Genomic DNA, 24,596 nt, shown 5'->3' with positions numbered 1-24,596 from the left:
AACGCTTCAAAACATACCATCAGTATCAACCAATCGAACACAGGAAAGCAAACAAATCACCCAAACCAATCTCAAAATCTACCAATTTCACAAGAAGAGATCTCCTATAGCCCTATAGGTTACACTCCTACACAACAAGAAAACAAACGTGATGAATGTGGACATCCATCCAATCATAATCATCCATCCATACATACATATACATGTTACATCCATAAAATAGTAAGACGGGGATTTGACTTGTAATTTAATTTTTAATTAAATAAATTCCAAAAAATGGAATGAAAATTGAAAAATTCAATCCGATGGAATGCTAATTTGACGTCCGCAAGGAGACATCCTTTCTCTCTCCTCTTTTCTTTCTTCTTTCTCTCTCTTCTTCTTCCTTCATCTTCTCTCTCTTCTTGCTTAGATACAGCGAAGAACAGCAGACAACCAAGAGAAAAAAAAGAAAAAAGAAAAAAAAAATCCCAACAAAAAAAAAAATTAAATAAAAAAAAAAAAGATACTGAGATAGACCCTCTTTCTTCTTTCTCTCTCTATCATATTCTCTTCTCTTATTAGTTCAGATATTGATTTTTAGGAGAAAAAAACACTTTGCCCCTTCAAAATTAAAGGAAAATAGAAAAAAAAAAAATTGAACCCTAAAAAAAAAAGCAATTTTTTTTGGTGGGTCTCGAAAAACAGAGAAAATTAAGAGCAACCCAGTTCTTAATTCAGTGTTAATTTCAGTTTTTACATCCCAATTTTGAGAAATTTTCTCTCTCTAGATTAATTAATTTAGTTCTGGTGAGTTCTTTTTTCTAGTCAAATTTAGTCTTCTTAGTTCTAAATTTCATTTCTTTTAAGTCTTTTTCACTATTTTTCATTGTTTTGTTGAATTATTTAGCTGATCGATTTATTGGGTTTTTCTATTTTTTTTTCTTCTATATATGTAATCCTCTGCTTTCTAATTATAACTTTGATTTTAATTTACTCTGTTTTTTGTATTGTAAAATTGTTTGGATTTATGTTATTTGAAGTTAAGAACTTCTATTTTTGTCCAAGAAGTCGGAAATTTGAGGGTTGAAGTTCATATTTCTGGAAGATTTCTTACTTGGGTGTTTCTATTTTTTTTGGGATTTGGGTTTTTTAGGGTTCGATTTAAGTTATTTCAATTGGAATTAAAGGGACTAACTTAATTTTTATTGTAATTTGCGCTTTGTGCAGAATGAGTGAAGGTTTATGTGGGATCCAAAGATTTGGAGTTAACTCAGGGAATACCGCGAAAGCTCGAGGATTTCTTGGAGGCGTCCGCATTGTAGAATGTTAAGTAGAAACTCGCTTTGCTCGGTTTGTTTGATATCTTTATTGGGTGTTTTATTCAGTGACTCGCAAGTTTTTATGGTTAAGCACAAAATTGTTTTGGATGTTTTAGTGTGTGGTTGCTACTTTGGAGTATTATGCCTTGAATATAGTCCAAAATTGCTCGGTGGGTCGTCGTTTATTTTTCGATTTTGAACGGTGTGTAGTGTAAAATTTAGCTGGTTCTATTAGGATTCATGTGGTTTTAGATAGCTAGGTTTTAATTGTTGAAGCAGTGATAGTAAATTAAGATCTTTTTGATTATACAATGGTGCCTTCTGGGCCGTCCACCCCAATTGGTGGAACACAATCTGTGAATCCTTCACTGTTAAGGTCGAATTCCGGGATGTTGGGAGGGCAAGGTGGTTCAATGCCTTCACAAGGGGGTTTTCCATCTCTAGTGTCACCTAGAAATCAGTATAATAATGTGAATTTGCTGGGAAACGTCGCAAATGTTTCATCACTTCTTAACCAGTCTTATGGGAATGGTGGGGCGAATTCCGGGATTGGTCCTGGGAATGGCCCCAGAGGTGGCCTTGATGCAGGAGCTGAGTCTGATCCCCTCTCTGGTATTGGCAACGGAATGGGGTTCAACCCTGCGTCCTCTTATGGTACTTCTAATATGGTGAATCCTAGTTCATCTGGTCAGAGTCAGGGTCAAGGTCAGGGCCAGCAGTTTCCGAATTCTTCCGGTAATCAAATGTTACCAGATCAAGCACAAACCCAACAGCTTGAATCCCAAAATTTCCAGCATCAGCAGCAACAATTTTCTGCTAACCAGCAGCAACAACAGCAGCAATATCGGGGTGGGCTAGGTGGTGTTGGTCCTGTGAAATTAGAGCCCCAGGCTTCCGGTGATCAGCATGGTCCCCCACAACAGCAGCAATTGCAGCCTTTAAGAGGTCTTAGTCAGGTTAAGTTGGAACCGCACCAATTGCAGAATATGCGGGGTATGGGTTCTGTAAAGGCGGAGCCTCAACATTCAGAGCAGTCCATGTTCATGCATCAGCAGCAGCAGCAGCATCAACAACAGCAGCAACATCAACAGCAACTCATGCAGCAGATGTCCATGCCAAGGAACCCACAAGCTGCAGCCGCCCATCTTAATCTCTTGCAGCAACAAAGAATGCTTCAGCTACAGCACCAGGCTCAACAACAACAACAACACCATCAGCTAATGAAGGGTATTCCTCAACAAAGGTCTCAAACAAACCAGCAATTTCCTCCCCAGAATATGCCTCTTAGGTCACCTGTGAAACCAGTTTATGAGCCTGGGATGTGTGCCCGTCATCTCACACATTATATGTATCAACAGCAACACAGACCAGAGGTCAGAACTAGGTTTTTGACTGATTTCATCATGAGCAAGTGTTTTTTTAGTTTTTACCTATATTGGTAGCTAAGATTGTTGTTATATCTATGCAGGATAACAATATCGATTTTTGGAGGAAATTTGTTGCGGAATATTTTGCTCCAAATGCCAAAAAGAAGTGGTGTGTGTCTATGTATGGAAGCGGTAGGCAAACAACCGGAGTATTTCCTCAGGTAAGCTATTACATAGCATAAAACTGATTGTTTTTCTGTTATGTTAAATATATATGCTTAAAAGTACCTTTTAATTTCTTTGTTAGTAAACATTCTTGCCTCCCGCTGTTTTTTTTACTTATCTGGAGTTTTTTACAATGGAGCATTGTTCTGGGATTAAATTCTTTGTATATCTCATTATTGTTTGGGCTTCCTACAAGATCCGTAGTACATGACACCTTTTTTTGGGTGTTGTCTTCTCTCCATGTCTGTATCTTTTATCCCTTTATGATTTCATCAGACACTTGTTTCTAGTGTTTCAGTTGTTTTTTGTACCTTGTAATGCTGAACTATATGAACTCCAAATTGTCAGGATGTATGGCACTGTGAAATATGCAAGCGCAAGCCTGGCCGTGGTTTTGGTGCGTAGTTCATTGTCTTCCTTACCACATTTTTAATTGCTGTATGTTGCTGTGTAAATGTGTGTTCCGTGCTGGCCTGTGATTGACATTTAAATGATGATCCTTCTCAGAGGCAACTGTTGAGGTTTTGCCAAGGCTTTTCAAGATTAAGTACGAAAGTGGCACATTAGAAGAGCTTCTTTATGTCGATATGCCTCGTGAATATCAGAATTCGTCAGGTCAAATTGTTCTGGATTATGCAAAGGCAATTCAGGAAAGTGTTTTTGAGCAGCTACGTGTGGTTCGTGATGGCCAACTTCGGATAGTTTTCTCCCCCGACCTTAAGGTTAATATATGTATATTTTTTTTATTTCCTATTCAAGATCTGAGATATACATAATTATAGTGCTAATTAATTTTGGATATTTACGATATATTCTAGATATGCTCATGGGAATTTTGCGCCCGGCGACATGAAGAGCTCATTCCTCGGCGACTCTTAATTCCCCAGGTCATGTACCAATTCATTATTGAATCTATTGATTGTTAATTCTTTTTTATATTTATTTTTGTGTTATAAAAATAATAATTAATTTTCTCTTTCGTACTATATAGTTTCCTTTTGACAAGGGTAGTGAGCCAAGTACACTTTTCTTCTTTAAGCTACTCTGCAGCCTATGTGTGAATGTTATAAGTTGTCGATAAAAGCCTAGAGTGTAAATGAAGATGAATTGACCTGTCATCCTTCTCCTAGCTGTCCCTCTCTTCAATCTGTTATTAAGCCCCATAAATAAGTTTTATTTATTTTTTTCGTACTCCATTGGTGCTCTAGTTTTGAATTGAGACCTTGTTTTATACTTTTTTGAACTATTTTGGGTTTGCATGTATATGTTCCGTTGATTTTTGCCTGGAATGTGCTCATAAGAAATTCATATATTGAATAATGGTTGTTTAAGATACAGTCATACACACTAGCTTATAGATAAACTATGACAACACATTTGTTTGTCGATAATTAGACTGCTATGCCAATTTTTGAGTTAGACCTTACCTTAATTTAATTAAAATGATCAATTAAGGATAAATTATGAAAAATCTGCGGCACGAATGTTCTTTTCACTGATGATTGAGCCTCGATAGTCTGCATCAATCCTTTTTATTTCACGAGGGATGGCTCTCTCAACGCTGTCAAGTGTCAATGACGCTTAAAAGCGTGTTATAATTCACAATCCCCTCCTCCTCCGCCCCCCACCCCGAACGGGGAATTTATGAAGAATGCTTTATCATGAAATAAGTAGAAACAAATCTATGTAGATTTATGATAAAAGTTATTTTTAAATTACTGCTTGATTGGATCTGGATTTCTTGGCTGAATTGTTTTTTATTTTTTTTTTGTTTTTCTTCGGATTCTGAATTTCTGATTACATAGTGAAAAAACCACAATGACCTGTTGTCTTAAACGTTCCAAATTGTCCTTTACATTGTTTTAAGCTCCCCATCTATTGTAGATAGGTATCCTTTACATTGTTACAAGCCCTTTGTTGATTACATTTTAGATGTTGCAATCATTGCAATGATACCAAGATCTTGAATTTCCCTGGCCCAGGCATGTGGAACATAAAAAGTGATACTCTGTACATTTTTATGTAAGGGTTGTAAAGAGAAGTCTGCTGTATTGCTTGCATCTTATTGTGCTGTTATATAAGAGAATTTTCCATTTAATTCATTTCTGCCTTTAATTTTCATATGGATTGCATCTTATTCTGGTGTCGTGTTGCTGATTAGATGCTGATTTTGTGCAGGTTAGTCAGCTTGGTACTGCTGCGCAGAAGTATCAGGCTGCTACACAAAATTCATCATCCAATATGTCTGTTTCAGATTTACAGAGTAATTGTAACATGTAAGCAACTATCTTCTGTTTTTCTCAATTGGTAATTGGATCACTTTGTGAGAGAACATTGGAACGGCTACTTTATAAAATTTTATATTTATTAGATTGGTCTACGTGGTTGCATGACAGCTAAATAAAACCTCTTCAATTACCAATGCCTTCCTGGCTCTGTTATATTTTTGTGGTTGCATATCCTTTCTTTCTCCTTTCTCCTTTCTCCCCCTTACTGTATAAGTTTAAGCTATTGCATTAATTATTTAAGGTTTTTCTCTTTGCTATGATGTTTGTATGTCATTTTCATCTTTTACATTGGTGTATGTATATTTCAGTCCTCCATTATTGGAGTTTTAGGCTTAATCTATCATTAATGACCTTCGAGGACCTGTTAAACTCTTGGCCTGTGATCAGATTAGCAGCTTAACTAGTATCTTTTATCTTAAAAGAGCAACATTTTGCCTACATTTTGTTGTCTGCTGTCCACATTTCTGATATTATGGTGGTTGAATGTGTCACTAACTGTATTCTCTTTGCCTCAAATTCTTCTTTTTCAGGTTTGTTGCGTCAGCTCGACAATTGGCAAAAACACTGGAAGTACCATTAGTTAATGATTTAGGTTACACAAAAAGATATGTTCGCTGCCTTCAGGTATGCTCTGCATGTTTTCTATGCTTTTCATAATAAGGATAATGACCAGGGGGATGTTGGTTTGAAACTTTGAATAAATGAGTGCGGCTCCTCCCCCATCTTGAGTTCCTTGATTAACAATACGATGGCTGCACTGCCTTTTGCTTTAATTGACTTTGCTATTAATTTTTTCAGTTTACCTGCTCATCTGTACTTGCAACTTTCATTGTTGGTTGTATGTTCATACGGAGTACTAATTTTCTGCATTAATTTTATAATATGTGCTTCTTTGTTATGTTCTGTGGTTTTGTAGATATCTGAAGTGGTCAACAGTATGAAAGACTTGATTGACTACAGTCGATCAACAGGGGCTGGACCTATGGGTAAGAATGAATAGTTATTAATATTTTTGTTTTTCTTGTCTGAACCTACCAGCATTTCATGCTCTAAGGTCAAGTGCTTTTAGAGACTCCCAAAGCCAATTTTACTTGTCATCTTCCCTTTTTACCCACGAAATATGATGAGGTCATTGTTAAGTACTCCGTAACATAATGTTGGGGTATTTAGAAATTGGATGTTTTTGTGAGCCTATAACAATTGTACGGGATAAAAGATATGAATTTTAAATTGGCTTTTGCTGAAGTCACAAGCTGTTATGACATGCTACCTTAGAGAAAGAAAACAGAAGGCAACGGTAATTTAAAAGATGTAAGCTGATATTTCTTAAGCCAGGCTGTCAGAGTTACATCTTTAAACTTTAATTTGACTAATATCTACAATTTGTGTAATATCTTATGGAAACTTAGCTGTCTGTAACAAGAAAGTACACTGTTCAAGCTAAGAATGGTTAATGATTACTTATTTCGTTATTAATTGCTTCTTGTTTCTTTAATTGAAGGAGGCCCAACATATGTGACATATTCCTTCATTTATCATGTTGACAATTTGTTCGATGATTTTATTAGTTGATTTACATCTCACATTGCCTTCTTTGTTACTGTTGCAGAAAGTTTGGCCAAGTTTCCTCGAAGAACCAGCACACCATCTGCCCTTCAAAATCAGCAACCTGAAGAGCAGCAGCAGCAGCAACATAACCAGCAACAGTCACAGCAGGCAGTCGCTCAGAACTCGAATAGTAACGATCAAGGTTCTGTCCAGGCTGCTGTAATGCAGATTGCTTCTAGCAATGGGGTGACCAGTGTAAATAATAATTCACTCAACGTACCTTCCACCTCTACTTCACAAAGTACTATTGCCGGGCTTCTCCACCAAAATTCAATGAACTCCCGACAGCAAAACCCAATGAATAATGCTAATAGTCCTTATGGTGGTGGAAGTTCTGTTCAGATGCCATCTCCGGGTGGTTCATCAAGCACAATGCAGCAAACGCAACCAAATCCTTCCCCCTTCCAATCTCCCACACCTTCAACTTCCAATAATCCTCCCCAAACTTCGCATGGTTCCTTGGCGGCAACCACCAATCACATGAACTCGGCAAATTCACCTGCAATGTCCAATATTCACCAGCCTGCTCTCTCAGGTGATGGAGATACGAATGACAGTCAGAGCTCAGTTCAAAAGCTGTTACAAGAAATGATGATGAACGGTCAACTTAACGGGGGAGGTATGATGGGCATTGGTTCATTAGGCAGTGACGCGAAAAATGTGAGTGGCATATTGCCAATGAGCGGCAACTCGGCTCTCAACGGTCTTGTTGGCAATGGGCCCACGAATAGCAACTCAAGTATGGGTGGTGGGCCTTTAGGGGGCATGGGTGGGGGAATGGGCCAGGCTTCGATGGTTAACGGAATTCGATCTGCTATGGGCAACAACTCTGTTGTGATGAATGGAAGAGTGGGTATGGCCTCAATGGCACGGGATCAAAGTGTGAATCATCAGCAACAAGACCTGGGAAACCAAATGCTAAGTGGGCTTGGAGCAGTTAATGGGTTCAACAGTCTTCAGTATGATTGGAAACCATCACCATAACAGAAGATTATATGATATGGGTGTGAAAATTTGTTGTCCGGGTGCTGAAAAGATAAATCGAGCTGTTTGTGCAGCATGGTAATGCAATGATGGAAAGAGAATAGGCTTCTGTGATTCCTTGTTGCCCTGAGGCAGAGGAGTTAGCACATGGATGGAGTTGAGGGTTAGCGCTTGAGGATGAGGGAGAGAGAACGAAAATAGAGGGGGTGGGGGGGTGTTAAACACCACTTTGTACTAATTTCAGGGAGGAGAGGGAACATATAGCATAGTGTTTTACTATATTATTGAAAAGAATATCTTCACATTTCTCAAAAATCAGCTGTTTTTGGCCTCTCTAACATTGTCTTTCAGTGTTTTAACTCTGATCGTCAAGTGTATACTGCATTGCAATCGAGATTGGGATCGATTGTTGGGTGAGGTACAATGAGTAGAGGATTGATCCAATTCACTTTATGCGATGTACAACCATCTAGTAAGTTTCTGGAGCCTTTGTACACTACTTATATGTCAGCATTCCCCTTCAACTCCTAGTTATGTTGCTAGGTGATGTGTTTGCATCTTCAGCAGGGATCTCAGGTTTGCGCCCTATTGGACTATCTTTGGAGGTTGTCTAAACAACCTATATAAAGTATCTAAAAGTAAGGTTGAATGTATTAACGCATCATTTATACTGCCTTAGAGAAAAATTTTGTACTGATGTTTTGAGGTGAAGTGAACATTCCTGTGTTGTGCTGCACAGGTCTAATAGATGATCGTCATACTTAGTGTCAATGTGTCGTTTAGTGATAGTTTTTATGAAGAAACTAAGTTTGTGTTCATAGTTACTCTGCATTTGATCAACAGTGAAAACCAGATGCTAGTGTAGATTGCAACACAAGCGAAACACCCTTAGGAATTATGCCCTCTAATCCTACCTTTGTGTATATTGGTTCATACCAACTTCAAATGTTACAAGTTTACTACTTTTCTATCCAACTTTATACAAGTACTTCGTTTCTATTCTATTTATAAAGAACATTGGTATAGACCAATGTCGAATGATACATAAGAGCGATGGATGGAGGGTTTTGTATCCCGTTCTGGTCATAACTAAGTTCTTAACAAGAAACGCGATAATAATCAATTCTTCATCGCCAATAGTACCAACTATCGAGCTATTTGTGCAAAATGATTCGTTAATCGTTAGTCATGTTAATTTTTAGAAGGGGAGGGGTAGTCTTATTTCGACCCCTTGTTTTAATCCGTATTGTTGTGTGCAATTTCTAGTTTGGATCATACGTCACATATTGTTAATAAATTGAATTATTCTTAACACAACTCAACATGAAATATCAATGATTGTGATGATTAGTCATAGATCTTGGAATAATGCTTTTGTATGATTGCATAAAAGTAGTACTTCACTTCTTTAAATGTTATTTTTGTAATTCAAATTGCGTGAATATGTTTTTTTTATAATCTTATTACAATAATACATAATAGATGAAAAATATCAAGTGGTCCCTAAAGCATCAAACATAAACAATTTTATGTAGAAAAAAATTATAAATGTGTGGGGAAGAATTGAAGCATATTCAGAAAAACACATTATAGAGGCATTTTTGTCAAGAAATACTATATAGAGCATTGTAACATAATTATTGTGAAATTGTGTGTTTGTTGCACGAAACAATGGCAAGAATATAAGTACATAACATCATATTTGGACATTTCCAAAATGTTAAGTGGTAGAGACGACAAATCGAAACAAACCATATATAGACGCGTTTTGATAAATTTTACTTTGTTAACGTGTAAATAATATTAACTTCCCAAATAATAAAGCATTTCGTATTTCCTCCGATCTCTATATACTTTTAGATTATGTTATGCACCGGGTTTTGAAATCTCCACATCTTTTAATAATTTCGTAATGTGTTGGTATTTATGATTGACAAGTTAATGTAATAGTGTATTGATATTTTAAGTGACTGCCTTGAATGAGAAAATGACATGCTAATCTCCGTATTAATGAAGAATGCTTTATATAATAAAAGTCATAGTGTGTTAATTATTATAAAAATTAAGGGAATATCGATTTGTAAAACAGTAAACAATAAGAAAATTAAGTGAACTTATTCAAAAAAATTATGAACTTTTTTACCCTCACATGTAATCAAATGTAAGGTTTGTCATGAGTTCCTCCACCTAATAGTGTAATTTCAAACAAAATTAAACTTTATTTAACTAAATAACATCATCAATATTTCACTAAAAAGTAGTAGTAATTCACAAGAGTATGTAATAATTAACATATTTTCTAAACATTCAAAGATATCACATTAATATCAACAAATGATGATATACAAATACTAAAAGCAACTCTTATCAAAAAAAGTTGCTTAGTAGTTTTTGTTCATAATTTAGAAAAAAGACTGATCTTTTAATCTTAATTAGTACTTAGATTTTCTTTTTGTTTAAGAAGCTAAATACTTCTCAATGGTATCAGTCAAAGTAGACTTAGGCACAGCACCAATAATACTCTCTTTTCTTTCTCCATTCTTAAAGAACAACACTGTTGGAATGCTCCTTATGTTGTATTGTGTTGCAATGCTTGGTGCTTCATCTGTGTTCAGCTTGTAAACTGCAATCTTCCCGGTGTATTCTTTAGCCAACTCGTCGATCACCGGAGCAATCAGCTTGCAAGGTCCACACCATGGTGCCCAAAAGTCTACCATCACTGGGACTTGGCTCTCTAAGACTAGCTCTTTCCAACTTGAGTCATTCACATCTGAGACTATAAACATAAACACCAACCAAATAAATTGTGGAAATTAAATATTTTGATTTTATTATGATAATTATCATTGAGTAATATATATATAAATAAAAAATCAATTGAAAAGTAATACTGAGTACCAACTCAAATGTTGAACATTTTACTAGGGCCTATTTACATTTCTAGAACTGAACTGATTGGAGCTGAACTGAACTGAACTGAACTAAACTGAACAAATATGAATATTTTATGAGAGAAGAAAATTAGGAGCTGAACTGAACTCAACTGATTGAAGCTGAGGTGAGCTGAACTAAGAATAAGCTGAAGTGAACAGGCCCTAAATCATTTCTTTCATTTTAAATTACTCCCTTTATTTTTATTAGGTGTTACCCTTGCCTTAATCAGCCATTTGATTTTTATTACAATTTTATTTTTACTCCGTAATAACTACTACTCCACTATTAACTAAAAATTAATTTTTAATAAATTATTTTTAAATATCTATAAATTTTTAATAATCGACTCCGTATTTTTAATCCCCAACTACTCCATCAAATACCTTTTATTAAATAAAGTCAATTAAATCTCTTAAATACATACATCAATCAGTCAAATTATAGCACAACAATAAAAAAAAAGAGTAATTTAAATTTTCAATTGTCCCACTTGTTTAATGCCTACGGCGTATGCACAATTTTGACTTATACCGGGTGTACATTAAATTAGGTACATCAGGCCTTGCGACTTTCCGGGCAGCACCAGCGCACTTTTTTGGGTGTATTCCTAATGGTGCTGCCCGGATATATTATTAGAAACACGTTAATCACAAAGGGTTAATCATCAATAATTTCACATGTTACAACAAATTTATCTTTACATAAACTATAATTTATGTTCACAATCAATTAACAAGATGACCAATGTAAAATATATGCAAACAAATACATAAACAACAAACACATAATACACATAACTCCATTGAAAGAACAACAACTAACTAACCTTGCTTGACAGCTTCACTAGCCTTACAAACAACGGTAGAGTACCGTGCTCGTCGAGGGGACGACACGAAAGAAGACGAAACCGATGAAGACAATGCCGGAACCGATCCATTTAAACATCGAAAACTCGGGAGAGCAATCTTGGAAGGTGGAAGATGATGAGCATGAGATTTAACAGCAACTGTTCCTACACTTGCTGATGTGCTCAACTGTAAACAGTTTTCTAAAGCCATAATATTAGATAATAGATAATAATGTTACAAGTTTTATTTTTTGATGAGAAAAAAAATACACTATTGTATGAACAAGAAGTATGTAATAATAATGTGAAGGAAAATGGAGGATTTAGATTTTGTTGAAGTGTGGATAACTTGGAGAAATTTTCTGAGGTTCTTAAGAATGATCAAATTCATGTGGATCACATTTATTTGTGGCCCTTTTCATATTTTAATTTTTTTTTGTTTTTTATAAGGACCACTTTGTAATTTCATAGCATTGCTCCAATTGGGCTTGTGGTGGCAAATGACAATGAATCAAACGAGGGTAATGAATGGGCAGTGTGATACATGTTGCTTTGCTTGATTGGTTATGGAAAAAATCTTGTATGAGACGGTCTTGGGATGATTTATATAATTATTGAGATCAGTGTCGATTGAGTTATTTTTTATGGAGTATTTTTCTCGGGGTGTTTATAAGATTTTTTGTTACATTTTTCTTTTTAATGTGTCACATTGAGTTATAGCCAATTTATTTGAATTTACACTTGACATATGATTTTCTAATTAAATATCATCGTGATATGTTTGAATTGATCATATATTGTAAAAATATATATTGAAGGCTTTAAAGAGGAATTTTGGTAAGTTATAGAGCATAATTGGATAAAATAGATATGAAATCTAATGTTTGATTAGGTGGATAAGACTCATCGAACAATACTTTTAGGAGTGGGGGTAAATATACACTTAAAACTCGCCCTTATAACCTTACCCCACTAAATTTATGCCTAGCGACACACCAGATATGAGCAATAATGTATATAGGATGGATAATAATAAGACAGTAAAAATGAGGATAGAAATTGGGTGTGGGAGGTAAATAAAGATAAAAATGTACAATGTATGTTTTGGCTTTTTCGAGAATGAGTTAAATAAATTACAAAATTACTATTCCCGAATAAGTTGGATAAGTTAGCAAAATTACTTGAAAAAAATTATAAAAGAAATAATTGTTCTCTTCAACTCATTTTGTTTAAATTATTTGGTGAAACAACTTGTTTTTAGATGAACATTTTTTTTAAGAAATAGCTATGCTCTTTTTACTACATAGTTATATTGATGAACTTACTTTATCTTTTCCTTATTTCTTCAATCTCATCCCTTTATATACCCTAGCCAAACTTACCTAGAAAAAGAAAGAGGAGATACATTGTATTAATAGGGATATTTTTTTTAGACTATTAATATACATTAACATGATTTTATTTATCATACCTATCAATGCTTAATTTTACAATTATATCTTTAATCAAAACTATAAAATGCTTAATTTTATAGTTATATCTTTAATTTTATTTATCATTCAAATTTTCTTTTGGATCATAAGAGCCCAAAATGAATAAAATATGTTGTTCGTCACTTGTGCTCGTCTCAACTAGCCCAGTCGCCACAAACCTCCATCAGCCTTTGAATCCGCTCTTGCTGCCAATAGACAAGAGTGCCCTCCAAATCGACACTCACATATGTTGATTCATGCTCACAAGCCAGCTGTTGGCTCGCACCTTCTCTCCACTATACAGAGAACACCCCGCACAAAGCCGTTATCAAAACACTCGGCCCACCCTTACTCATGTTGATTTTGAAGCACTATATGGTCTTGAAATCGTGAGAGATGCTCTAACCAACTGAGTTACTCTTCCCTTTCGATTAGTGCCTCCTTTACGATGCAAATATTAAAAGAACGGAGAAAGTACAAGTTATAAGCACATGAGTTGTGACTTATGATGATATGGCCCATAATAACAAGTAAAAGCCCAAACACTCGACACTTTCATAAAAAAGTGAGTTATGTTTCCTCTTTCTACTCCTCTCTCTTCTTCTCCTCCGCCATTCCCACACTCTCTCTCCTTTCTTCTTCCTTCTTCGTCTTCTTCTTCATTCTCCCCTAAATTAATTTCCAGAAATTTAATCATGAGTTCTTCTGAACCCACTAAAGAAACCCTAATTTCTACTGACGAACAATCCAATGAAATTCCTTCCAAAACTTATTTCGACATTTATGGACCTCAGGTAATCAATAACCTACTCTCTCTCTTTTTTATTTGAATCATATAATTTTCTTATTATATAGTTTGGATTATGTAAATAATGTTACAGGTTGAATTAAATGTAAATAATGTATCATGTAATTTTGTTGATTAGGCAAAAGCTGAGGTTGTGCTTAATACACCGGAGGCTAATTCTACTCTGAGTTTGGAAGTATGTTGTTTTAAATTTATGTAATTCTATTCAATTTAGTTAAATGTGATGTAATTAGTTTTTATTATTATGTTGATTTTTTGAAATTTTTTTATAAGTTTGTTTTTTAATGGAGTTGTAAATTTGATTTTAGGATGTTCAAGGGCTGGTAACATGGGTGCTTGCTGATGGTTATATGCCTCCTTGGGTTTTTATCAAAGTAAGTGTTCGATTCGACGATTATTTGCTATGTTATTCTCGCGAATTCGGGTTCTCGGTTCAGCTTACATATGATTTGTGAATTAGGATGACAATGTGTGAAGAAACCTGTAATTTTCTTGTTAGTAGGAGATGTAATTTGTGCTCATAGGGTATGGTGAAATGTAATGTAGGGGAAACTAGGGATGAAGACTAGTCTGAAACATTTATAGCCGGCTTTGTCCGAGTTTAGTTCCGATTCCACTGCAACACTTGATTCTTTGACTCAAGTTCTGATTTAAAAATATTATTGTAAACCATACATATTCAAACATGCAAATTATACTAATAAAGAGGGAAGAAATATGTGAAAACAATACTTATATTGTGTCTACAATGATATATTGTGGATTATTGATTACTGTGTTTGTGCCTTTGTGGTCTTATGCTGTCCTTGTGGGATGGTATCTGATATAAGATGGATTGCGTATGAGCTTGGGCCTGCGACTGAACTAGCTTTGATTTAAATGTGAACAATTAGCTATGCACTTCTTTTTCTACCTCCTAAGTCCTAGGTGAGAGGACAACGCTTAGCCGAATGTTTAGTAGTTTGAAATCTAAATAAAAAGCATTTAAACTCATTTGCATTGATTATAATTGCTGATTTACCTACATTATGTGGTGCAGAACAAACCCCTCATCCCGAAAGTCGCACTTCTATATGTTCCAGGTCTTGATGCAGCATTATATATGTCACACACAAAAAAGTTTAGCAATTTGAAAAAGTGTTGTGGGAATCCAAGGGCAGTTCAGGCTTTAAGGTTGGTTATGGCATTGATTCTGTTTTAATTTTATGTTGATATCTTTTGTTGTTTACCTTGTGAGTGTTTTCTTTCCTGTGCTAGCTGTTTATTAGATGGTATTCAGACAATTGATGCCCTTCTGACATGCAAGTTCAAAAGAAAAAGAGATGAACCTGATTTAGCCCCCAGGATACCTAACGAATCCTCTGAAAAAGGTATCCAACCTTTAAATGTATAATTACTTTTAAAGATTATAGAGTCCACTCCTTTAGCTATTTCACGGTTATCGCCTCAATCCATTCATTCTTTGTTCATCTTCCTTTTGATTCCTCCTGATTATGCACCTGTTGATTCATCTACTTAGCTTCTTATTGTGTAATTGTGCGCAATGTTTATTCATTTATGCTCTGATTTGTCTACTAATTGAGTAGATGATTTCATATCAAGATAATGGTTGTATTTTTGGTCAAAATACCTTTAAACCAATAAAAATAAACCCATGAGATGTAAAAACTGCTGATTGGGCCACACAATAAGGAAAGTTAGGACAAGTGCTCTCCAATTTCTTGAAGACTGGAGCTTTGGGTTGACTGATATGAAAAAAGCCTTAAGAAAAATGTTTCTCTTGCAAACAAAAATCTATAAAACTGACCAGGATTGGGGTTATGACCATTAGTGAGTACTACAACAAGTTCATTGAGCTAATGAGGTTGGTGTGGAGTCTATGGACCATGATATTTTAAAAAACTTATACAGGTTCAGCTATTCAGCCGGCCCCAAGCTTGGTTGCTGGCGTCTGTGTTGGTCTGTATTTGAAAAGGTTTGCCTGGGCGCTGAAGCCCAAGGCTCTTCTGGCTGCTGCTTAAGTGCTTAGAAAGATCTGTGCAAGGTTTTTCTGCAATCTGTTATAACACACAAAATTGATGAAGCATTGTGGTCAGGGCTGTCCTTTGAGCTTAGGCTGTATGACCCTTTTCTTGCAAGCTGTTTTTTTTTTTTTTTTTTTTTTTTTTTTTTTTTTTTTTTTTTTGTCAAACACTGTTGTTGGATATTAAGTACATGGTGGCCTCCATCCCTGTTTGGCTTGGATTTGCTTTCAATGAGCTCTAGCTGCTCTACAATTCTATTCCATATTTGCTCGAATTACAAGGTGTATCCTAGAAGCTTGTTTACTAAGCACTAGCCATTGAGGCTATTTTATTGATAAAAAAAAGTTATTTGACCGGGCCTGTGTATAATTTGTGGTGTTCGAGTATTAATTGCCTATTTGACCTTGAGCGGAGTAACTGAGAACCTAAAGTGTGTACCCAAACTTGTAGCTGTTGATTTAGATTCTTTATAAGAGTTTTTTTCACTCCCCAGAACCTTGATTTTGTGCTATTTTCTGCATTGTGTGTAGCACGAAATGATAATTATTTCCCAAGCTAATGCTTGTCTACAAATACAGAATCGAATCCCACTCCAAACAATATATCTCCAACTGAGCTCTTGAAGAATATACCATTCCCTCTGACATATTATACTCTCACTGCAAAACAGCTGGAGGATAATGGGTATTGCCTCAATCAACCTGGTAATGCTCTGATTTCCTTACTTCTATTTTATGCTTTGTTGGAGCAGTGCCTTTTGTTTGATCATATTTTGTACATGATGTAGGTTTCTGTTCTACACTCCCTGCACCTGCTGGGTCTTCTCCTTGTGAAATGTTAGCTCTTGATTGCGAGATGGTAAGATGTGACATAGCATCTAGTTGTTTACTTTGTGACTGCAAATAGCTTTTCTGTTATCTGAGGTTTATATTCCATCAAAAGCTTCCAGTTTCATCCTTAAGCATCTTTATAGCCATGGGTGATGTTTATGAAGTTGGAAGGCAAATTTTATTTTTTGCTGGTCATTGTCCCTAAGAAGTTCCTGTTTTACTCTTCTCTGCTCTCTTAATAAAATTTAAGTTTGACGCCACCTTTCTTTATGTTGGATGGAGCTTTGGGCATGAATATTTAGTTATTTACGCCAGGATTCCGAAATTAGATGAATGCTGATGTCTTCTGTTCAGATTCTTAGTTTATAGTCACTAGTCACTAGTCACTAGTCACTAGTTATTCAGTTATTATAAAGTTTAATCATTATAGGAAGATGATTTGTGCAAATATGCCATGATGTGTCAATTGAAGGGAAGATGCTAACTCTACTAGTAGCTCTAAATTTTTGAGGCCTAGGGGCTTTTAGAGGTATTATGTTTGTTTGATCTTAGTTACGTTTCAATGTGTCATCCTTTAAGTCATGTAGTGTAGAGACTGTAGAACATATTGTCATTGGTGACTGTTTATTTTTATGTTTTTCCTTCATGGGTCTGATATGCCTTGCTACTATAACTTTTATCTTGCTCTATGCTTCTAAATACATGCTGTTTTTCTAGTGTATCACATGCAATGGATTTGAGCTGACGCGGGTGACCCTTGTAGGTGTTGAAGGTCAGGTGCGTTCTTAAAGTATATCTATGATCCGTATGACCACACATTGTAGCTACTTTGAGATCTCTTTGATAAATAAATAAAAGTTGACGTCTCTATCTATAATTAATGTTGTTCACCTAATGTTGCTCTTTGTGAAGAATGATTGTTAGGACATTAGACTGATTAATACATTCCCTGATTCTTTTCTTCTATCTGCCTTCTGAACTCTATATATGCTATATAATTCCAGGTCATGTTGGACAAGCTGGTCAAGCCATCAAATCCAATTACTGATTACAACACAAGGTATTACAACACAAGCTGTCTCTGATTCATATTTTTCTGTTGCACCTATGACTTCTTTCGTTCTTTTTTTTTTGTTTGGGGGGGGGGGGGGGGGGGGTTACTATTTGCAGATTCCAGTGTCAAGAGTTACTAGTGTTATTTTTTTCCTTCTTTTTTTTCCCCATTAGCTACTGACATATGATCCCTAATTTTTTAATTGATCAGACCGCTGTATGTTTATCTCTAAGCTACACAGTACACATACAGGAATCATGATTTTTACTTAAGAGTTGAAAGTAGCTGATGCCCTTAAACTTATTTTAGCGATCAATATCTTATAAGATTGGAGTTTTATTGCAGCCATCTCTGCCCTCTTAGTTGAACTATTTTTGGACTATCAGTTGCTGGAATAGGGATTTGGTGGCAGCATTTTATACTTAAGCTTCTTTCCTAAACATGTGCTCCAATTTTCCCTTTTCTGATCCAAGAGGTTGTATGCATAATTGGCATGAGGTCACTTTGAAGGTTTCTTGCATTTTTTAGGTCAAAAAAAAATTTAATTACTCATTTCTAAAAAGGTTTGTGGTTTTCACATAGTTGTAAGATTAGCTTTTAGGGCTTAATACCTAACAATTCTTTTATTTATTTTTATATTTATTTTTATTTATAACAATAAAATAAACTCAATTATAGGTGAATGAAAAGGTAGTTTACAACTTAGGAAAACGAGATGTTCGTTGTGAAGAAAGCATACAAAGACACCCAATTACTATGTATTTCCGAAATCAAATAACAATTAAACCCCCCATCCATCACAGGGAAACTAAATAAGTAACTATGCCTCAGTTGGGACTTGGGAGTAAGAGAAGATGTATGAAATCTGTACTAACCACATACACCAGGAATTTGCTATAAAGGAACTTGCGATGGTGACTTCTTCTTATTGGTCGTTCCAAACCCTTCAATGTTCAATTGCAATAACATCACTACTAGAGTTGGCCCAATAGGGACAAATTCTCAACTCCCACACGAGGCAAGCTTCCTAAAGATGTCGAGCCACCTAACAATGAAGGAAGATATGCAAGCTAAGTCCACCGCTGAGACTGCATAGCACTGTTCTTACTCAAAGAGTCGAAGCCTCAAAGCTCATGCAAAAGCTTGAGGTTTACGATAATGTGTCCAATTATCCATAGCCTATTAAATAATTTTGGCAGCTCTTATGATGATAGCTGCCAGGTTAAGAAATTCAAACTTGCAAGAAAAATATTTTTTTAAGTTTTCTTGCACCATCAAGTCACTATCCCCAGTCCACCTACAAGGCTACAAGTCTAAATCCATCAATTGCTCATCTTTCTTGTCATAGGATAGCCTTAATTTCCGAAGCCCAATAATGTTAACAGAAGAATAGAAGAACATGTGAGTTGCTGACGCAGGATCATCATGAAAATGAAAGGCAAGGATTGACATCAAAAACGTATGCAAAATGATAGTTTAACTACTCCCTCTGTACCATAATATAGTGCCTATTTCTCATTTTTCACGGTAATTAATGGTAGTTGAGGGAGTGTGTAATATTCTAAAAAGTAGGGGTATTTTAGGGGAAAAGTATAAAAAATGAAGTATTTAATGAAATTTAAAGAAGCTCTGGATATAATGTAAGAGTATATTATAGAAAAGTAATTAATGGCATGAAAAATTGGGGAAATTTAGGGGTGGTTCAAATGGGAAAGGTAAACAAGTAGGTGTAATATGGTAAAATTTTGTAATGTAAAATAGAATTATTGGAAACAAGCATAACATTTTATTTACCTAAACCTGATGACAAAGAAGCTCAACTGCTCAATTATGTCAGGAGCCACAAACATTTTGACCTCTTTCTTGATGTGGGAATAGGGATGTACAAAATTCTCAACTTTTGATTTGCTTTAAATTTCCTTTTTCTTTCATAGATGTACCCCGTAACCCCATTTTAGAACTATGTTTCATGTATATTGAAATTAGAAATGCTATTCTCACATGTATGTATTCCCACACCCTCTTTTAAGGTGTAGGAAATGGGATGTGCAAGGTATACATCCCATAAATGACACTTCTTGCAAGAATATGCCACTATCATCATATATGATTGTTAATTTTGGATCTTTTTTCTGTTCATGCAAAGATTATACCAAGTATATGGAACTTTCTGAAGTGGTCAAGTGATAACTTCATAATCTGTTTTTTCTTCTTTCATCTTCTGAACTATGCTCTAATGCTGTGGAGTATACTCTTGGTTCACTGATCTGACTATTTGGCAACATTTTTATTTCAGATATAGTGGAATCACGCCAGAAATGTTGTCTGATGTATCTACTAGTCTTGAAGACATACAGGAAGAATTTTTGAAGCTTGTTTATAAAGAGACGATCTTGATTGGTCACTCATTGGAGAATGACTTGTTGGCATTAAAAGTATCACATGATTTAGTTATTGATACTGCAATATTATACAAGCATCCTCGTGGGGGCTCATATAAAACAGCTCTTCGGGTGCTTGCCAGAAGATTTCTTTCTAAGCAGATACAAGATTCAGAAGGTGGGCATGACAGCATTGAGGATGCAAGGACAGCTATGGAACTGGCTTTGCTAAAGATTAAAAATGGCAAGTGAATCTGAATCATTTGCCACTTTTTCCTGTGTTTTCTCTCGCTCTCTTCCACTTTCTCTTTCTCACTCTTCTTGGTTTAGTTCTTTAACTTATTTCTATACTTTGCTTGTTTTACTTTTCACGGGTGGTTCTTTTTGCCAATTTGTGCTATTTCAAATCACTTTGGAACTAAGACTTTGGTGTAGTAGTAGGTGTAGTAGTAGTAGTAGTAGGTTGTTGTTGTAGTTGTAGTTGTAGTTGTTGTTGTTGTTGTTGTGATGGTGCAAGAAAGAGTTCTGACATAGATTCAATATTGATGTCAACCCTACATTTGTATGTTTTACTTGTACCCAGCACAAGCTATTGATAACTGAAAATGGGCTGCCTCAGTAGCTTTATTAGGAGATTAGGTTTAGGAGAGCTGACAAGTTGAGTACTTGAGTCAAAGTGCCTCTCAATTTTTTTTTTTTTTTTTTTCATGTTGCTCTTCAAACAGTGTTGTTAAGTTTGCTCCTGGATGCAATGTATTGTTTTCTCTGGTTACTATCTGTAGGCAACTCTGTCTACTTCCTACATATCTAATATAATTTTTTAGGTTCAACATATCACTTCCTCATCTCTTTACCTAATGCTGCTGTTAATCAACCTCTTTTCATTTCTTAAATGTTTGAAAGAGAGAGAGGTAAAGTAGGTGCATGTGAGTTGGTCACCACATCTAACTATCTAAGAAACAAAGTTGAGGACATAAAAGTAATTTCACACAATAAAAGTTTCTGAAAAGAAAAGATACATCTATTGAGAAACATCCCTGAAGGGAATATGATGCATTCATTAAGAAACGAAGGAAGTATGATTTTTCAACTTAGTCATCAAATTATATTTATTATGTGGCATGGCTTCGATGTTCTACAAGCTTCTTTGATGTTCATTACTAACTTTTCTATTCTGTTTAGATATTCTTCTTTTGCATAAGCAGTTTGTGAAGCTTCTTTATTATGACTCATACGTTTACGTTTTTCTGATTTTAGGGCCTGATTTTGGCTCACCTCGACAGTTTTTGCGAAAGAAGCTTCTCAATGTGTTAAGTGAGTCTGGCAAAACATCATCTTTCATTGATGATATTTCGATTGTGAAGCGTTATTCTTCTGGGACATGCCATGCATTTCCTGTCTCATCTGATGATGATGCACTATCTAGAGCTTCAAAAGAGGTTTTTTAACATCTAATGCTGTGCCTTCTCTTTTATTTTTGTGGGTGGTAGAACTTCTGTATTGAGCAATATTTATGCATTTTCCAGGTAAAAAATGACAAGGTGCATTTTGTGTGGACTCAGTTCTCAGAAATAAATTCCTATCTAAGAAAACAAGCAGATGACGACGAAAAATTTAATGCACGGCTTGCAGAGTTGATGGCATTTCTCACTTGTCAAAATAAGTCTTCTGCAAGGAAGGGAATAAAGTGTAGTTTACCTTCAACATTCAAAGAGATCCTAACCCGTACAGACGCCAGAATTTACAAGCTCTATTCTAATTTACCCGTGAATAGTATGTTTATTGTATTCACCGGTCAAGGAGACACTGCAATAATCCACAGGTAATTTTCTTGACAGCTGATGAAGTATTCCTCAACCCCTTCTATCACATGTCATACTACTTAACATAAATTATGATTTTAGTCCTCATTATCCAGCTATCAACAATTGCCATGAATGGCAGTGCTTGTTTGTTGGATGTGCCGACACCAGCCCTTTCTTTAATAATTAATGACAAGTGAATTTGCTGGAGAATTTTAACGATTGTGTGATTAGTAAAAATCTGGCTGTAATGCTATAGTGATTGATAGCATTCTTAATTGGTTGTGACAGATATCGTCCTTGAATTTCACATATTCTGCTTTAACACTGGATACTTATTCCTAGTCTCATCCTTAAACCACTGTTTTCGTTTCCTACTGTTAAGAGTGTCAACTATAGTGGTCCTACCATTGGCTTAGTGCCTCTCATGTGGCTCTTTCATGCATGGTGTGAGGTTAGGCCAATGTTTGTAGCCTTACCCTTGGAATCACATGACTCACACCCAGACTGGATCTCTTATTTGGGGTGACAATCAGGCATGGAGGCTTGGCTGCTATATATCCTGCAAGAGCTAGCAACAGGTTGATCATTCCCATTGGTTTATAGCTTGAAGGGCAAAGGCATTAGCATCTGCCCCAGCCCTTTTGATATAGCTCTAGAAAGGGGGCCAAAAGTATATTAGAAGTGAATCTTGAAGATCTATGTCGGAGACCTTTATTAGTTTCTCTCTCTCTCCCTTTTTAACTTTCATTGAAAATTAATTATTATTTTTATTTTTATTATTATGTTACTATAAGCTGTTTGCACTTTGCACCCAGGCTATCCTAACTATCTTCTGTTTGCCAACGTCATACCTAATATTAGTTCCCCTCTTGCAACAATTCTGAGCTGTAAATAATTATTTTCTCTTAGCATATCTTCCGGTGATGCTGTCATGACCTGCATTGCGGCATCCTGGTCCTGTGCTGCCTGTGGTACAGCTCATCTAATTATGCTGCTTACACTGTAGTGGAACAATTTTCTTATGATGCTTGCTTACCCTCTTTATTGCATCTCTTTTGCCTTTGGACATTGTCAATGTAATCTACATCCATGCTACTTACTGGATTTCCATCATTTTACTGGGCTTTTCTCATTTGCTGCCCTTTTATCATCCATGCCCTTTTATCATTTTACTGGGCTTTTCTCTTTTGCCCTTTTGTCTGAGGTACATTCTTATATGTGCTGGTAATTTCGTAGCTGACATTCTTCTGCTATGTACTTGCAGATTGCGAAAGATGCTGACAGAAGAATCCAAAACCGAAGTATGCCGTGAAAAACTCATTAAGGTCTTGGAAGAGCTCCAGGCCCAAGCTGAAGTAGGTTTGTGTTTTGTGGGTATAAAACATTGATTTCTAATTGTTAAACAGGATGTTTTTACATCATGTATACCATTTGTAGAATGAAAAACTTGAGGTCGTCAATCTTTTCTCAACTGATTATACCGATAATGAAGCATTATCTAGAATTTTATATTATTAGTGCTTTTTTTTTTTTTTAATTAAATTTGTTTTTATATCTAAGTAACACAAATTAAAACGCTCTACAAAGAGAGAGAGGTTAGGTTCATTTCTGACTTCCAGGTTTTTTCTTGCAAAAATTCCCAGACATTTAGCCAGTGAATAACATGAAAAGAAATCCAAATATATAAATTTCTAAATTTTTTTGACAGGCAAATATTTCCTGAAATTTATATTAGTAATAAATATCTTCAGATGAAAAAAACAAGGTCTCATTACTTGGCACATTAACTCATTAAGATAATAACTTGGCATATTTATATGTACATACTACATTGTGAATTTTGTGATGACCCACATCATTTGAATTTTGTGATGACCCACATCATTTTTCGTTCTAAAGATTTGTTGGTGACTCCATATTTTGATCCATAACCGTCTATGTAACTCTAAAAGTCTAAATTAAGATGCTAAAAAGATGTAATTACACACCCTTGTAACTCAACTGTCATCCGAAGTTAGGGTAGTGCAATGCGTTGGAGTTCCAACACAATTGCCTCCTTGAGACAAAAGTTAAATTTGTGGCTGCATGAGATGCTTGTGCATGAGTTGGACTGAGTGCGCTTACTTCTAAAATGTTGTATTGTAAGGTTTCATAATCAATTTACATGATATTTTACCTAATTTTTCGTATCCCTATAAAAGATATCATATCTACGATTATTTAAAAGAGCTTTTGACAGAGTAAAACCTCACTTTATCCCTTTAAAATTTTTAAAACCCACAAACTATTTTAAACTTTCCAAAACAATTTCCAGTAAGGGTGGATCATCTCACCAAACTTGTAACGAGTCCGACTATTCGACGAACCCACTAACTCATTTTGTACATTTAAAGTTTGTCATTGCACCTCAAATAATCCTTCAATTGTGGTTGTAATACGTCTAAACTTATAATGCTCACAAAAGAAATAATTTGAAGATCATTTTTGGGAACTTGAATTGGCAAGCTGATACTCTTTATAGACAAACAACATGATTTCTTTGTGGTTGTAAGCATAATTACTTTAGCAATAGAAACCAGCAATTTGAAATTTGTTTAATGGAATGTTGGTCAGTGGGTTCACCAACTAATCTTAGTTGATTAATCTTTAGATGAAAATTTTATTCATA

The 24,596-nt window shown here is 35.3% G+C and overlaps 3 protein-coding genes across 3 annotated transcripts; 2 read left to right on the top strand and 1 right to left on the bottom strand.

Moving 5' to 3' along the window:
• Positions 1-305: 305 nt before the first annotated feature.
• On the top strand, positions 306-8,772 carry LOC145613105 (transcriptional corepressor SEUSS-like). The gene is made up of 10 exons (XM_081668159.1): positions 306-789; positions 1,210-2,674; positions 2,770-2,889; positions 3,242-3,290; positions 3,401-3,615; positions 3,712-3,780; positions 5,072-5,169; positions 5,712-5,805; positions 6,098-6,167; positions 6,791-8,772. The coding sequence occupies exons 2-10, from the start codon at positions 1,613-1,615 to the stop codon at positions 7,771-7,773; spliced, it is 2,760 nt and encodes a 919-aa protein (XP_081524285.1). The 5' UTR covers positions 306-789; positions 1,210-1,612; the 3' UTR covers positions 7,774-8,772.
• A 1,246-nt stretch (positions 8,773-10,018) lies between these two features.
• On the bottom strand, positions 10,019-11,899 carry LOC145613472 (thioredoxin M-type, chloroplastic-like). Its single transcript, XM_081668585.1, has 2 exons — positions 11,534-11,899; positions 10,019-10,549 (listed from the first exon to the last, which is right to left on the bottom strand). Exons 1-2 carry the CDS (start codon positions 11,763-11,765, stop codon positions 10,230-10,232), a joined length of 552 nt encoding a protein of 183 aa, XP_081524711.1. The 5' UTR covers positions 11,766-11,899; the 3' UTR covers positions 10,019-10,229.
• A 1,681-nt stretch (positions 11,900-13,580) lies between these two features.
• On the top strand, positions 13,581-23,442 carry LOC145614367 (small RNA degrading nuclease 5-like). Its single transcript, XM_081669416.1, has 13 exons — positions 13,581-13,820; positions 13,953-14,009; positions 14,143-14,208; positions 14,874-15,007; positions 15,092-15,204; positions 16,437-16,562; positions 16,646-16,716; positions 17,406-17,465; positions 17,693-17,748; positions 20,039-20,367; positions 21,381-21,562; positions 21,650-21,945; positions 23,193-23,442. Exons 1-13 carry the CDS (start codon positions 13,599-13,601, stop codon positions 23,314-23,316), a joined length of 1,836 nt encoding a protein of 611 aa, XP_081525542.1. The 5' UTR covers positions 13,581-13,598; the 3' UTR covers positions 23,317-23,442.
• The last annotated feature ends 1,154 nt before the right edge of the window (positions 23,443-24,596 follow it).

Source organism: Chenopodium album, chromosome 25 (assembly GCF_948465745.1).
Source record: "Chenopodium album chromosome 25, dcCheAlbu1.1, whole genome shotgun sequence".
Lineage (NCBI taxonomy): Eukaryota > Viridiplantae > Streptophyta > Magnoliopsida > Caryophyllales > Amaranthaceae > Chenopodium > Chenopodium album.
The sequence above is the reverse complement of the archived record's forward strand: the minus strand, read 5'-3'. Positions and strand labels throughout refer to the sequence as shown.